At 40.9% G+C, this 17,259-nt stretch overlaps 1 protein-coding gene across 1 annotated transcript in view; it reads right to left on the bottom strand.

Moving 5' to 3' along the window:
- Positions 1-17,259, bottom strand: part of SH3BP5 (SH3 domain binding protein 5) — a 117,347-nt gene that overhangs the window by 67,510 nt on the left and 32,578 nt on the right. Inside the window, exon 2 of the mRNA XM_089652074.1 lies at positions 16,500-16,562. Coding sequence (XP_089508200.1) covers positions 16,500-16,562 — 63 coding nt within the window. The remainder of the gene's footprint in view (positions 1-16,499; positions 16,563-17,259) is intronic.

Below are 17,259 nucleotides of genomic sequence, written 5' to 3'. Positions count from 1 at the left end.
TATGTAGCAGTGGTCAGTACTGAAAGTACATAGCCCTGCATCAAGATCTCAAAGCTTCGATACCCTGTCCACCTTGCTGGCACTTCATAGTTAGAAAAGCAGTATCTCCATTATAAATTATCATAAAAAGGTGATATGTTTAGTATTGAGTAAAATTACTTTTTGGGGTCCATACACACTAGTGTTTAAAGACAGTGCATACAGTTATTAAGTCCAAAGGTTCACATACTTTTTCCTCCCTGCACTGTGAATGTTTACATGTTATGTGCAATTAAACCATGGCAACATCTAATGTTTGTGTAGTATTATGTTCATTAGACTGTGTTCTTCTATTGTTGTGACTTAGATGACGTTCAGAGCACATTTTATGCCCAATTCATGCAAAACTCCACGTAATCCCAAAAGGTTCACATACTTTTTCTTGCAACTGTATTTGACAACCAGTAAGAGCTCCCTAGCTCTCTATGTATAGAAAATATATTGAGTCAGCACACATAAAATGTTCAGTGCAGCTTCAATCTGGGCTTTAGCCCTATTTATAGGTAAAGTTGATCCAGGGAATATCCCATTGCCTCTTGGGGCACCAGGAAGGATTTTTTTCCCCTGCTGGAGCAAATTGTATCATGTTTTATTGGGGGTTTTTTGCCTTCCTCTGGATCAAATGTAGGTATAGGGTTGTGTATATAGGATTGTATTATTTTTTTCCCTTCTATTGGCTGAACTAAATGGACTTTTCAACCAGATTAACTATGTAACAATATAGGTTTATTGCTTATGCTACAACATCTATTCCATCCTTGTTTTAGGACTTAAATAGAAAACCACAACTAACTAACCAATTAGCATTACGATGTCTAACAGTGTTTGAACCAGGGCCGGATCTAGCCTATCTAATCTGGGGGTGCAGTACAAAAAAGTAAGGGGGCATAATGTCAACACTGTGTGTGAGTCACTGAGAGTGTCACGACTAGTATGTATTAGGCAGTCATTAGATTGAAATGATTAAACAAAACCTGTGCCCCTTTATCAGAAATCCTCATCAGAGTCCCCTATTATATGGGGTCCCCATCACAGTGCCCCTTTACTTCAGGGTCCCTATCAGAGTGCCTCCTTATATCAAGTGTCCCCATTAAAGTGCCCCTTACTTCAGGATCCCCATCAGAGCGTTCCCTTACATCAGGTGTCACCTCCAGCCTGGGTTCACATATGTGCGGTATATCGCATGTGATTCGCAGAGGAACCGCACAGCATTCCTGTGCAAATCACATGTGATTTGTGTGCGGCGCGACTGGAACCATACATTTTTTTTATGGCTCTATTCGCACCGCACCAAAAATGCGCAGGACCCTTTTTATTGTGTCCGCACTAGAATCGGATTATTCACACCTATGCGATCCAATTCTGCACATCGCACCGAGTTTTGCGGACCGCTTTCGTGGTGTTAACTCAAAATACACACCTGCAGCAGTTCGCTTGAACAGGGTGCGATTCTGATGCCGTGTGGAATTCGCACTGAAAACGCTGAAAATTCCTCACCGCATCAGTGTAAACCAGGGCTTCGAGTCCCCCCCTTACATCAACTGTCCCCAACAGAGTGCCCCCTTACATATGATCAGTTATCCCCATCAGAGTGCACCCTTATATATCAGTAAACCCCATTAGAGTGCCCCCTTATATCAGGTGTCCCCATCAAAGTGTCCACTTACATATGAACAGTTATCCCAATCAGAGTGCCCCTGTACATCAGGTGTCCCAATCAGAGTGCCCCCACAATGCATGTGCCAATCAGAGTGCTTCCTTATATCAACTGTTTGCATCAGACTGGTTCATGGATCAGTGTATGTACTCTGAGACCTTGATGGGCACAGTTAAAATCTGTGGGGGGGGGGGGCACAGCCAACCCCAGCGCTCCCCTAGATCGGCCTTGGTTTGAACGTATGTGGCAACAATTACAAGACCATGTATTTTTTGCATGAACACTGTACTATATAACAGTAATGCTTGCTAAATGAACCATTTATTAAGCAGTGACACATCTGTACAAATACAAAAAACGCTACCTACACATACTTGGAAATTCATGGCATTCCAGCACATTCATTATGTGAGCAGAATAGAACAGTAAGGAAAGGTAGCTTTTATGGTATGTAGCAAAGCATTCACAAAAGATGACAGATGCTTTCAGAATAAAAAAGAAAAAGGAAGTGAAATTTACATTAAAAAGAATGATTAAATTATGCATTTCAAACAGGATGATGTGGCCGAGAACAAAAAGGAACCGATAATAACTTTTCCAAGCAGATAAGCCAACCAGTAAAAGATAAAAAAATATAAGATAAAAGAAAAAATATTCAAAATAACATAGAATAACAGAATTTTAATGGTACTTAAAGTAATATTTTTTTTTTTTTTTAAATCAATGCATTCAGAGCAGAGTATTGCTCTGTATAGATTAATTTGGAATGCATGCAACTACACTTACAGAGCTACGTGCACATTATCATCAGCTCCAGTGCGTCTCTTCTGAATTCAGAATCTTCAATGTACTGTTCAGAATGAACAGTGCAAGCACAGGGACGAGAGAAGAAAAGGAAGCAGGGCGAGTGGCTTATAGTGGCTAGCTATCTTTTTCTATGGAAACATAGCTTCTTGTAGGTGTTTTCCCTTACTGAACCCTATAAGAGAAAGGAGCCACCCTCAATCTGGACATCATGGCTAGTGCTGGCAGGACCTGTTAACTGTGCCTAGTATTAATCAGTTACCAGTTGTATTGTAGCTCAATGGTCAGTGACTGTACCTAATGTAGATTATCAGTGACTTTGCCTAGTGTAGACTGATGGCAAGTGGCTGTGCCCAGTGTAGATCTGTGGTCAGTGGCTGTGCCTAATGTACAGTTGTGACCAAAATTATTCAACCCCCAATGCTGTAAAGGGGTTTAGGGACTATAGTGTACATTTGGAATTGTATTCAGAATCAAATCCTACAAGGACGTTGTAACTACCCAAATGCAACTAAAATGACATCAATTGTTTATGTAATACAGTAGTAAATGGTTCTTATGTGGTTTCTTCATTGCCACAATTATTCAACCCCTTAAAGACTACCACTCTGAAGAACAGAGGTTCATACAGGTGCTTTCCATCAGGTATTGAAAACACCTGTGGATGTCACCGAGCAGCAATCAAGCATAATAAGCACCAATTAGGCAGCTTTAAAATGACTGTGATACTCAGCTCCTTCTAGACATTTACTGGTGTGGTTACAAACATGGTGAAGGCAAGAGAATGGTCCAGGAAGACAAGAGAAGAGGTGATTTCTCTTCACAGGAAGGGCAATGGCTATAAGAAGATTGCAAAGATGTTAAACATACCAAGAGACACCTTAGGAAGCATCATTCGCAAATTCAAGGCAAAGGGCACTGTTGAAACGCTACCTGGTCGTGGCAGAAAGAAGATGCTGACTTCGACTGCTGTGCGCTACCTGAAGCGTAGAGTGGAGAGAAGTCCCCGTGTGACTGCTGAGGAACTGAGAAAAGATTTGTCAGATGTGGGTACAGAAGTTTCAGCCCAGACAATAAGACGCACACTGCGTAATGAAGGCCTCCGTGCCAGAACTCCCAGGCGTACCCCCTTGCTGTCTCCAAAGAATAAGAAGAGTCGACTGCAGTATGCCAAAAGCCATGTGGACAAACCACAAAAGTTGTGGGATAGTGTTCTGTGGACTGATGAAACAAAATTAGAACTGTTTGGGCCCATGGATCAACGCTATGTTTGGAGGAGGAAGAACAAGGCCTATGATGAAAAGAACACCTTGCCTACTGTGAAGCATGGTGGAGGGTCAATCATGCTTTGGGGCTGTTTTGCTTCTGCAGGTACAGGGAAGCTTCAGCGTGTGCAAGGTACCATGAATTCTCTTCAGTACCAGGAGATATTGGATGGAAACGTGATGCAGTCCGTCACACACCTGAGGCTTGGGAGACGTTGGACCTTTCAACAGGACAATGATCCCAAGCATACCTCCAAGTCCACTAGAGCATGGTTGCAGAGGAAAGGCTGGAACATTTTGGAGTGGCCATCGCAGTCACCAGACTTAAATCCGATTGAGAACCTCTGGTGGGACTTAAAGAAAGCAGTTGCAGTGCGCAAGCCTAAGAATGTGACTGAACTGGAGGCCTTTGCCCATGAAGAATGGGCGAAGATACCCGTAGATCGCTGCAAGACACTTGTGTCAAGCTATGCTTCACGTTTAAAAGCTGTTATAACTGTAAAAGGATGCTGTACTAAGTACTAAGATTGAATGTCACTTGGGGGTTGAATAAAACTGATAATGCTGTGAGCACAGAAAAGACATTTGTGGTTATTTCATTATAACTGTTATGTTATATTTGTCTGACCTACAAGTGCCTCTTTAATGTAAATGTAAGCAAGATGACTGAATGATCAAAAGCAATGTCAAACTGGCCAAAACACTCAATTTCAGTGGGGGTTGAATAATTTTGGTCACAACTGTAGATTATCAATCAGTGACTGTGCCTAGTGTAGACTGATGGTAAGGGGCTGTACCTAGTGTAGATCACTGGTCAGTGGCTGTGCCTAATGTAGATCAATTGTCAGTGGCTGTGCCTAATGTAGATCAATGGTCAGTGGCTGTGTCTATTGTAGACTCATGGTCAGTGGCTGTGACTAATGTAGATCAAATGGTCAGTGACTTTGAAACATGGTATTAATTGTATAGAAATGTAGGCCGTGTACCGGGGTGGGATCCCCAGGATACAGTGAAGTCACAAACGAGGAAAGCACCCCAACACCAACTTTTGCCAAATAGAATTTTACTTAGATGTGGCAAATAAACACAACCACAAATGCTGGGAACATACAATAAATTTACATACACCCAGCCCAAAGGCTGAGACCCTTGTGCTGCACAGCGCGGTGCCTTCTGATGGATGAAGGTAGAAGGTGTAGTAATTTACCTACTGGTGGGCACAACTTAGCTGACACATCTTACCTGTTATTACCCTAAAAGAGCAGGAATCAGTGTATGGGTGTATGGTATGGGCTAGCCTGCGGTGCAGCACAACAGCTTACAATCTTACACAAATCTACAGTATTCCCTCTCCCATAACTGGTCCTGTAACACATGCCTGAGTATTCCTTCTGAACAAAACGCCAGTCTGGCTTGAGTTTCTAGGATTTTATCAGCTCTCCAATGTGAAATGTCACTTTAAGTTGTGGAGTCCTTCCAATGATCGGTAACAACACTTGTGGCCTGACACAAACAGAGACCCTAACTATAGGCCTGGACTCCGTCTCAAGGCGCCAAACACTGAAATGAGGTGCGTGCATGATCTTACCGACCCGGGTCTGCTTTGTATCCGCTGGTGACTCTGAACAGAACAAATGTCTCTCCAACAAGCATGCGGTCTCGCCGCATATGTTGCTTAGTTCCTCTGCTCTCATCAGCATTCCTGGCAGCAATCTCATCAGCATTCCTGGCAGCAATCTCATCAGCATTCCTGGCAGCAATCTCATCAGCTTCCCTTAGCTGCAGCTCTGGTTACGGAGGGATGCTCTCACACCTGGATGTCATCAGTTTCTCAGCTCACACGTCCCCCCTCATTCACCATTCTCCAGAACATGGCTGCTCTCTCTTCTTCCTGTTCTCTCTCAACCCTGTGCGAAAACTCCACCTCTTTATGAATATAGAAATATCTATGCAGTCTGAGGCTGTGATAGAAAAACAGTGACATATTGTGGCTAAACTGCAGAATGTCAGTCAAAACATTTAATTTACTCCACACAAGCAGTATTCCAACAATGAGAGCTGTTTCCCCATCTCACAGAAATGTGAAGATCTTTCTTCAGCCTTTGAGGCTCATACAGTTTTTATGATCTGAACACAGCAATATTGTATATTATGTGAATGATTTTCTAAAGACAAAATAGATTGTTCATTTTGTAAGGGAAGTTGGGCTTTGCAAGAGAAGAAGTTTCCCCCAGAACTTAGTGCATGAAGCTCTGTTGACTTCCATCATCCAATCATGTGCATGCAAAAATGCTGTTTTTTTTTTTATTCTTCTCAATTGTAAATGGGTATACCTTTGCAAGGTGAAACTTCAACACATTCATTAAGCTATGGGGAAAATTCCCTTTCAAAATGCAACTTCCCTTGCAAGGTAAGCAGCCCATTTGCCTTTGGTAAATCAACCCCTATGGGTCCATGCACACAGCTGTGTTATACTCAGTAATCTTGTCTGAGGGAAAATGTCTGTGCGTCTTAGCGAATATGGAGTGGCCGGCCCGGTATTCCCTCGGTCATGTAAGAATACCAGGCCGGCTGCTCCGCTCTTCTATGCGGCAGAACCTGTTCCTCGGTCCTACCTGTTCCTTGGTCCAGCGGTGTCCTCATCACCGCTGGTTTCACCGGCTGTCTTCTCTCTCTGGCGCCGGCATCTTCAGTGTGGGCACCTGGCTGTGACAGCTTGCGGTTTCATAACCGGGTGCCCGATGCGCATGCATTTTTTGAATGGTCTCGTAGTCTTCTGGGACCTCTCACGTGTCCCAGGAGACTACGGGGAGGGAGAACATCTTCCACTTCCGATCAACTAGGCAATTGCAGCGGAAGTGGGAGCGGGTACCTGTCAAATTCCGCTTCCCAAAGGTCATCATCTCCTGTACTATGTCCGCAGTCTCTGGTCATCATCTCCTGTACTATGTCAGCAGATTCTGGTCATCTCCTCCTGTACTATGTCAGCAGTCTCTGGTCATCTCCTCCTGTACTATGTCAGCAGTCTCTGGTCATCTCCTCCTGTACTATGTCAGCAGTCTCTGGTCATCTCCTCCTGTACTATGTCTGCAGTCTCTGGTCATCTCCTGTACTGTGTCTGCATCTCCTGTACTGTGTCTGCATCTCCTGTACTGCGGCTGCATCTCCTGTACTGCGGCTGCATCTCCTGTACTGCGGCTGCATCTCCTGTACTGCGGCTGCATCTCCTGTACTGCGGCTGCATCTCCTGTACTGCGGCTGCATCTCCTGTACTGCGGCTGCATCTCCTGTACTGTGTCTGCAGTCTCTGCGGACACAGTACAGGAGATGACCAGAGACTGCGGACACCGTACAGGAGATGACCAGAGACTGCGGACACAGTACAGGAGGTGACCAGAGACTGCGGACACAGTACAGGAGATGACCAGCCTCTGGTCATCTCCTGTACTGTGTCCGCAGTCTCTGGTCATCTCCTGTGAGGTGTCCGCAGTCTCTGGTCATCCCCTGTACTGTGTCCGCAGTCTCCGGTCATCTCCTGTACTGTGTCTGCATCTCCTGTACTGTGTCCGCAGTCTCTGGTCATCTCCTGTACTATGTCTGCAGTCTCTGGTCATCTCCTGTACTATGTCTGCAGTCTCTGGTCATCTCCTGTAGTATATCCGCAGTCTCTGGTAATCTCCTGTAGTACATTCGCAGTCTCTGGTCATTTCCTGTGCTATGTCTGCAGTCCATTGGTTCAGAATATATATTTTTTTTATTTTCCTCCTCTAAAAACTAGGTGCGTCTTTTGGTCAGGTGCGTCTTATGAAGCGAAAAAATACGGTAAGTGTAAATGCATACATGCTCAGATTGAAAAACAGAGTTAGAGGGCTGGATGAAGAATTTTACAGATGTTAACGGTTTATGGACATGTAAAGGAAGCACTTTACTTAGCATGGTCACTATTAATCTCCTTGAAAGTAGCACATGAAAAAAAAAATAAAACGTTTTAAGCAAATGCAGTAGAGGTTTAAGAGCTTCCAATTCAAAGCTGAACTTAAAGATCTTTATTGCATACCTACATTGGTCCAGCTTGGACCAATGCAAGTATGCATATCTCATACCTGAACATATCAGGTGTTCTCCGATTGGACATGATGAAGATCATGACTTCACCACCCTGCCACTCCACCTCATCCATTTAAAATGGAAAGCCTGTTTTATTGAAGCCCCCCCCCTCCCCCAAAATCAAATTACCTGCAAAAGCAATTTAAAAATTAAAGTTATCAAGAATAGAAAAAAAAAAAATTACCTTGCATCAAGGAGAGCGCGGATGATATAACTGTACCTCACCACTGTCTCCTGAAAGCTGGGTGCTCAAAATCCCACAAAAATGCACTACTGCATGAAGATACCTTCTGCTGTGGCAGTGGCACTGATCAAGCGAATAAAAACTTGAAAGGGTGGTTGTACAGAAGTCGATCAACTTCCCTGCCTGCCCATAGATGGATCAAAAATTAGTCTGGTCACTGCTGAACTGGCTGAATCCATCTATGGCCAGCTTAACAGTGTCAACATCAGGAATGAAGAACTAACATTTGAAAAAATAAAGAGGAAAAACACACACGTGTAAAGTGTAGATAACCTAAGAATCTTGTAAATACCATTCAAATGCAATCTAAAATCACTCGTATTTCAGCATTCTACTTAGAATTAGGTCATGTTTCTCACTTCACCTAGTCAGGCATTGGCAGATGGTGACCCAGTATGGGCTGACAGGCTGCAACAAAAGTCTGTATATAATTGCAGGTGAGGTACAGTGACAATTTAAGGACCTAGAAGTTTGAAAAATGTATACAACATGAAATAGAAAGGCTCATCTACATATAACTGTCATTAAAAAGGTAAAATGTAAAACTGCAGCATGTAGTTGTATAGGAAGAGTTCAGGAACTTGTTTCTGTTGTCATACAGAATGGGTAAAGGAATGAAAGCAGCGATTGCTCTTTGAGAGGAGTCCTTTGAGATACTTTTCTCTGTTTGCCCTCAAGGGTGTGAGGTCTTACTCATCTAGTTTATGCTTTGTGTTCCACCTTACTGGGTCTATATGCTTGGATGTCTGAACGTGAACATGGGTTATAGAATATACATATCATTGCCTATATGTGTTTTGACTTTTGCTTTGGTTGATCTGTGTCCACTAATTTATTTCAGAGAGTTCCATTCATATGGGGCATACCGATAAATGAATATGAATGAATACATACATATTCCACTTCCCCTTTATATGGACTCTCATGGACCAGCAGCAATGTCTTAAATTTGGATTCCACCACCCTTTGATGGAATAGATGCTTTCCAGTAAAAATGTTTTTTTAGGTAATAATTTTATTTGCATATTTCAGGTAAAATTTTGTTTCTCAAGCGGTTTTAATTTTGATGGTAGGATGGTTAATTTCATTTACAGCAAAGTATGGATTATTATTTCCTTGATAACACACCCAATGAGCTACCACTCATGGAGATATTTGATTACCAAAGAACTTGCAGTATTTTATGTTGTGTGCACAGAGGTAACGAATACTGCTAATATACTGTCTAGACATTAAGGAAAAATGGAATTATATAGGTTAAAGCTGTGAACCTTTTGGTTGCAGTGTAAATCATCTACTAATAAGCTTTATAACCATCTGCTCCTCTGCTGCCATCAGTCCTGGTGACCAGCCTCTGGTATAAAGCTCCTAAACACTGTGAGGTCTGGTCAACAACCTAGTCTCCTGGAGCCCTCTTGGAGCCACAGCACGGCTTTGTGGCTAAGTCACTACTATCCACCTCCAAACCGCCTTAACCCCGAATGTAAAATGAAGCAAGGGAGACAAAACTAAAGTATTTAAGTATATAAACCTGTACACTGCTAGTACCTTATTTCAGCATGGATTATACCTATCTGTATTAGGTATACTGCTGTCCCCATTTGTATATGAAACTGTGCAAGGAAAAGCCATGACTCAAAATTATTAATAGTTTGTATGTTTATGTTATTGGTCTGTGTGAACTTATCATCAGGAAACTTTTCTGGGAAAGTACTGCAGTTTTACACAATTTCCTCTTTCATTTTTAAGAAATAAAGACATTCTATTGCAAGGGGACTCTCACGGTCTCATAGCTAAACATCTGCAAACACTCAAGTTTGAGAGGCATACATATTTATGAAGGCGGAGAACGATTTAGAAAGTTACAAAGTAGTGTCTCCAATGCACTAGTCACTGGCTGATGAAGAATAGTCTGTAAAAGTCCGTTTTGGATTTGCTATCTCCCAAACCTCCAGTGAGGCTGCTGATCACATTTCAGAACTAATAAGTGACTCAAGAAGAAAAAGAGAATGAAGAGCAACAGGAACGCAAGATTTGCTTACAATTTTACCAGCCTGTATATCTAGATCTGCCGATCTCTTTATGCTATTTTCCACAATGGTTGTTTGACGATTCCCTACAGACAACCGGTCATGAGAGAGTTAGTTGGCTGTCACTTAATCATAACTTTAAGAATAAGAAGATCCTAGCAGATATAAACTACACGCACCTGCAACAGCATTCATTACCTTCTCTATACCCAAACAATGGCCTGTTCGAATTGGGTGATGTCCTGGCACTTTTAGGCAGTGATGGGTCATGCTATTCCCCATCTCACCTATTATACTTTATAATGGCCAGTTATGTAGCATCATAGGCCAACATAAATGTGTGGGAGTAGGTAAGCTCTGGCACCTACCAAAAGTGCTGAACTTTGACCTGTCAGATTTGCTTGGCATAAAGATGAAGAGGGGGCCTTGCATGCTACTGCAGGTATCTAAAAATACCTCTAGGTTCACGTTAAATAAATTGTCACAAACCTGGGCATGCAGGTTAACAGATTCTTATATAGGCAGCAAAAATTATACATGCTTTTTCTGTAAAAATTTAAAATGGCCCTCTACACCGTTCAAGCCTTCCTACTGGTTAATGACATCACAAATGTGACTAATAGGGAGGTGTAAAAACCCAGTTTTTACAGGAAAATAAAGATTTACATATCATCCATGAGACTACTGGGTTTCACGTTTGTAATCTATGCTTCTGTTTTAAATTTTTTTTTTTTTTTTATAATATTCTCAAGTTCATGACCACTTTACTGTAGGCAAAGTTATCATTCCAACTTAAACATGATAACAGTTCTCATTAAAAGGAATACCTGGACAATATGTTTTAAACATACTGACATGTCTAGAACTTTGTTAAAAAGATCTGTTGAACAAGAAAGACAAAAAGGCAAAACAATACAAGCGCAATACTTAACCACTCTTCCTCCTAAATAAAACACTTTGTACCTCGCTTCATCGGCTATGATTAGCCTAAACAAAGCAATGCATGACTTTCCCTGCAGCTGTTCCAGGGTACACAATGTCTTAAGAACAAAAGGCTCGGAGATTATTTTATATCAAATTAAACTTTACTGTCCTTCATAGCTGACGTACATTCTACTGGCTGGTTATATTGTTTTCATGCAAAGTGTAAACAGATAAAAGCTAAAGTAAAAAAAAAAAAAATATATAAAAAAAAAAAAGGAATGTACACAGATCTGCAGATCTAGCAAAATATTAATAGGAAAGTCAATCATTTTACTTGATGTTAACTAGTGCCTGCTGTGGAGTAGAATTAAAGTTTCTCTAATGAGGGCCACGCATACACAAAATTTTGCATTGGTGGATATATTCCATCATTTCATAAAATACTCAACATTTTCAATCATGTTTTCTATATGCCGTAAAAGGAACAAATTGGAAAAAAGTATTATGTAAAAAAAAAATCAATAAATGGTTTTCCAAACTGATGAATTGAATACGGTTTTAAACTGATTACAAATAACCATATAAGCATCAATGGGCATCTTAAACTATCAATGCATCTCATCAAACATGAAAAATGACACTAACCACTTCAGCTGTCACAACTGTACATTGTATCTGTTTATAAGACAATAACTATCATTACAGCAGAACTACACCCACCTCCCCTAGCTCTCCGAAACCCCGTTCACACTTGAACGTTTTTCAGCTTGACGCTCAACAAGTAAAATCCCATTATTTGCAAAGGCCCCTGTTCACACTTGAGCATTCTGTCGCCTGTAGCAAAACGCCTATCACTCAAAAAAGTACTTGCGCTACTTTTCAGGCAAACTTGAGCATTTTGTCTCCTTAGACTTGATGGGAAAAATAGCTGAACAGCATTTGTTTTAAGTGTTTTTTCCAGCTCAAACTGCAGCTATATCTATTGGCCACAGCAAAAACACTTGAAAAAAATGACTATAATATTTGCAAATCTGCTAAAAAAAAAATGTTTTAAAAAAAATCCCTGAAATACGCTTCGCGTGAATGGACCTGTGCCGACATATTTACCTAGTTTTCTTTTGGGTATAGCTTTGACCATCTTGATTACCAGCTATGACATACAACATGTTACTTTGTATCTTGCTATTGAGCATTTGCAGAGTGTTTATAAACATCAGCTGTAAAGCTACATTCACACTACAGCATTTAGCAGAACACACCAAAAAAATAATGTCTTTTGTGCTTGTATTGCCATTCATTGCTAATGGCACCCTATATATGGCAAAAAAATTCATGTTCGTCAGCGTGGCTGAAAAAAATTGCACAAAGCTTGACACTCAAAAAAGGTGAATGAGCTACTCTTCTGCGTTTTTCTCACATAGGGAAGTCTATTGAAATGAAAGGGCTGTTCTATGTATGTAATGCAAAAACGCGCACAAACACAGTATGATTTTGCAATTGAAATCAGTTTAATAGCTGCTGATTTATACAGCATCTCCAGGCTGTCATTTTGGCAGCCATGCAAATGTAGGAGGAAGCGGCAGTGAGGCAGAACAGTTTGTACTACACACGCCCTGTGTATGTCCAATGAATTGTCTTTTTTATTATGTAAGAAAATATAATTGTTCATCAGTAGAAGTTGCAGAGTTCAAAGTATGAGAATGGTGACTCTATAGACCAGGGGTGTCCAACCTTTTGACTTTCCTGGGCCAAACTGGAAAAAGAGGAATGGCCTTGGGTCACAAATAAAATACACTAACAATAAGGATACTCGATTAGTAGAAATAGTGGCCAGATCACAAGTTAACAATCACTGATATAGATAACATACCTATCAATGTAATAAAACTATTTTTTTTTTCGTTATAAAAGTAAAAGAGGGCAACATAAAACTAGTGCGATATTTCACGCGGTTTTTGATAAACTAATCCGATTCATTGGATGAAGTAGCAATTCTCAATAAATACTCAAGATGCTCATTGGATATTTTGGTTCTGTTTCATACCTGAAAATAGTTGCTCATAAATATAGGTGCTGTCAAAAACTGGTGACATGAATAAGGAGTGATTGGGTAGAGTGGGATATTTTTCTTTGGGAAGATAAAACTTATAAAAGTCCAGTAAAGAGACACTGTAAAAATTTTCTTTGGCTGCATCTGTTTGCTAAGTGTAAATGCATTTTTACTAAAAAAAAATTAAAAAAAAAAAAAAAAAAACAAACAAAACCAACATTTTTAACAAGTTTATGATTTTGTGTTGGGCCACATTTATAGCTGTTGTGGGCCACAGGTTGGACACCCCTGCTATAGACAGTCTGATGCAGGGAGATCATGGTGCCAATGCATGTAGTCAATTAATTTAAAAAATTTTTGCAGTAATTCATAGAAAATTAGCAAAATCAACTCTGTTCAAAAGTATTATTTCACAAAAATTCACGTAAAAAAATAAGGTGTACATGGAACAGGACTGCAAAATTTTACACTTCTTGTACCATTTATAAAAAGGTAGAACAACTGCTGGGGAGGGAATAGAAGACTGACAACCAAGGGGTTTGACTTCAACAGGCTATAAAATGGTGACTTTACATTTTAAATAAAGGAAGTCATAACTACATAAAAGTCAATAACAGGCTCTATAGTATACAGTAAACAATCAATTTTTAAGCTATTTTCAGGGTTGGTCATACCCTATTTATATCAGACACAAAAGTGGAAGGACAGGATTCTAGACAAACATTCCCAGATGTGATCCACAAGACAAAGCTATGAAGGCTACAGCAGATAAGACAGGAATGGAAACAGCAAACAGATGACATAATCTAGTAAACAATTACAGCTAATCGTCCTTAAAGCAGCCCCGTACAGAAAAAAAAAATTTAAGCAAGCATAACCCCAAAAGAAGAGACTGAATACTTTTTTTGCGGTCTGATTTGCCAGAACCTTGCTTCACTCAGGAGACATCCTTTGCTGATGTCTGCTGGAAAACCAATACTTCTGGTCCTTTGCAGCATCTCACTGGCTCCTTCTACTGACCTCCACATCATTACCATGTCCTAAATTGGCATGGAGGTCAACAGGGAAACACCAGTGGGAGCTGAGAAAAAAGGAAATAAAAAAAAAAAAAAAAAAACACAGAGGAGATTGATAGTCTCAGAGGTGTCTTGTGTCCCAGTGGGAGATTCATCTTCATTTGATTGGTGTTCAGGTGGCACGGACAGTAGGAAAGCTATTCAGTCTATTCTTTTGCAAGCATGCTTTTTTTGTTTAATAACAAGGTCTCTTAAAATAGAACTTACCCTTAAAATAGTTCTAGAGTCTAAACATTTTTTACCTTTTTACATTAAGGTAAAAACACTCACCACTGTTACCCCCCCCACCCGTGCCTTCATCACTAAACATTTACTTGCCTCTGCTCATGATCCTGCACTATAGTGGTTGCTCACGATCCTGCACTATCCTGGCTGCAGCACTGCTCTTCCCTCTTTCTGATTTTACAGGAGACACTGGGAGTCATAGATTTGTGCTGCTGTCAGTCAAATCCTGTAAAGAGGGAGTGGGGGCGTGCCTTGCTGGCACTGTGCATGCCTATGGGCTCACACAGCCCACTTAGGAGTGTGTGTGCACAGGTGCCCCTTTAGCATCCAGCTTGCTAAGGGGAACCCTGAGAGAAAAAAAAAAAAAGGAGGTAGCACCAGTGGGGGACTGTCAAAGAGGAGGCAAGGGACTGCTCTGTGCAATATCGTTGCATAAAGAAGGTAAGTATAACATCTGATTCATTTAAAAATAAAAAAAAACATTTATAGTGTCAAGTCAGCTGGCAATGAAGAGGTTGTATTATTATGTTAGACTTAAAATCACACTTTAGTTTTTTCTTTTAACATCTATAACTTTAAGGAAAAGCAAAAATAACATTTAGTACATATCTAGAAAAGAAAAAAAAAAATACACAATTCACCATAAAAATCCCTTTAAACATTTTGTAAGTACAGAAAAGTAAGTTTGGACATGCTAGAAATATAGTATGTTCCTAAGTATGACAATATAGTTCTGAATTCCTAAGCACGTTAGAATTTACTAAAGCTGGAAAGTGTAAAATCAGACTCACTTCTGCATAGAAACCAATCAGCTTCTAACCTCAGCTTGTTCAATTAAGCATTGCCAATAAAACCTGGAAGCTGATTGGTTTCTATGCAGAAGTGAGTCTGATTTTACACTTTCCAGCTTTAGTAAATAAACCCCATGGTGTCAGCCCTGCCTACTTTATTATTGATACAACACACACACACCTCCTCTTACCTCCCCCTCCTTATCTCCATAACCCTTCCTATGTAACACGTTTAGGTGTCCGTTTATGACACAGAGAATAGCTGCGATTCCGAGGATCTCAGCTATTCTCTGGTCATTCGCAGTTTATGACACTCAGGAGATCAGTGGAGAACATGATCAGCCCAGAGCTGGAGAATCGGAAGAACCACAAACTAAGCAGCGATAATTTACCTCTGTTAAGTAAACTGATCTCTAACTGTAATCTCGTGAGATTATAGTAAAATCAGCCGGTTTCCAGCGTTTGTAGACCGTTCTCCCTTCGTTCGGAGAACTGATCTACACCGCTTCATAAAAGGCATTCACAGGAGAACTGTGTTCTGCGAGAATGCCGGAGAACTGAGCAGCGATCTATTACCGCTGGTTCATAAACGGACACCTTAGTGGTTTATTTAGGACACCAAAAGGAACCAAATAAGAGGCGTTCATTGTTAAAATTGACATACACTTTTAGGGAAACAATTATATATTTGTAAAGGTTTTATAAATGTTTGACTAACACTAAAGGGCACCCTAAGGGGGCCATTTATAACATTTTGGGAAAATAAACAAAGGCAGAAATGATGCTTACAGTGACCGATTACACTATATCTTTTTAATTTCTTGGATAGAATACTTCGGGAAATGTATATTTTCTTTCCTCCAGGTTTTTATAAATAATCCCCCAATGTATGACCATTTGGAAACTCGGGCACTGCCCGAGGGCCCGGGGTCAGTAGGGGGCCCCATGAGATGCCCCTGGTACCTTTTTCATAGGCTTTTTTGAGTTTGGGCAAGGACACAGGGGCCCCATGATCCCCTATTGCCCGGGGGCCCCATGAGTTGTCAGTCTGCCTCTGATTTAGAGATGAACCAACAGAAACACAAACACTGCTGACATGGTGTGAAAGTGTTTGATAGTCACTGTGCAGTACAATATCTGCCATGCTGAAAATACCTGTTTGACAAATCACGAAGGGAATTCGGAAAGTGAAGACACACAGTACATATTTTATTATGACTAGTGGTATCATCAGCCTTTGAGCTTACTGTAACTAGCTGTGATCACACAAATACACAGGAGGCTTACCTCAAGCTCAATTTCCCTCCGGTTGATGTCATCTGTGGACTGGTTAAGCTTCTCTAGTTCTCCCTGTAGAAGAGAAAAGAAAATGGAAAATCAGGTTAAAAACATACTGACCAAACTAAATATGTGTAAAGTTAATCAGCAAGAAGATTCCAAAGCAGGGGTTCTTAAAGCCCAGCTGAATCTTTGTTTAAATCTGCTAGATAAAATGTACAATACACAAAATTCTTACAGTTCGATTTCTTTAGAAAGCAGCCACAGTCTGAATGGAAACTTCTGACCCCTTGCTAGCATGCTGCAGAGAAGGATCGTTGCTCTCTGTGTGGAAGCAGTGGTCTCTCTGCAGAGATCCAGCACTCCCACTACTGTCAAAGCTATGGGTCTGATTTAAAGGTCTGACAGAGCTATGGGTCCGATTTAAAGGTCTGGCAGAGCTATGGGTCCGATTGAAAGGTCTGACAGAGCTATGGGTCCGATTGAAAGGTCTGACAGAGCTATGGGTCCGATTGAAAGGTCTGACAGAGCTATGGGTCCGATTGAAAGGTCTGACAGAGCTATGGGTCCGATTGAAAGGTCTGACAGAGCTATGGGTCCGATTGAAAGGTCTGACAGAGCTATGGGTCCGATTGAAAGGTCTGACAGAGCTATGGGTCCGATTGAAAGGTCTGACAGAGCTATGGGTCCGATTGAAAGGTCTGACAGAGCTATGGGTCCGATTGAAAGGTCTGACAGAGCTATGGGTCCGATTGAAAGGTCTGACAGA

This window comes from Staurois parvus, unplaced genomic scaffold (assembly GCF_062004578.1).
Source record: "Staurois parvus isolate SC_StPar_1 unplaced genomic scaffold, SC_StPar_1.0 ptg000670l, whole genome shotgun sequence".
Taxonomy (NCBI): domain Eukaryota; kingdom Metazoa; phylum Chordata; class Amphibia; order Anura; family Ranidae; genus Staurois; species Staurois parvus.
The sequence above is the reverse complement of the archived record's forward strand: the minus strand, read 5'-3'. Positions and strand labels throughout refer to the sequence as shown.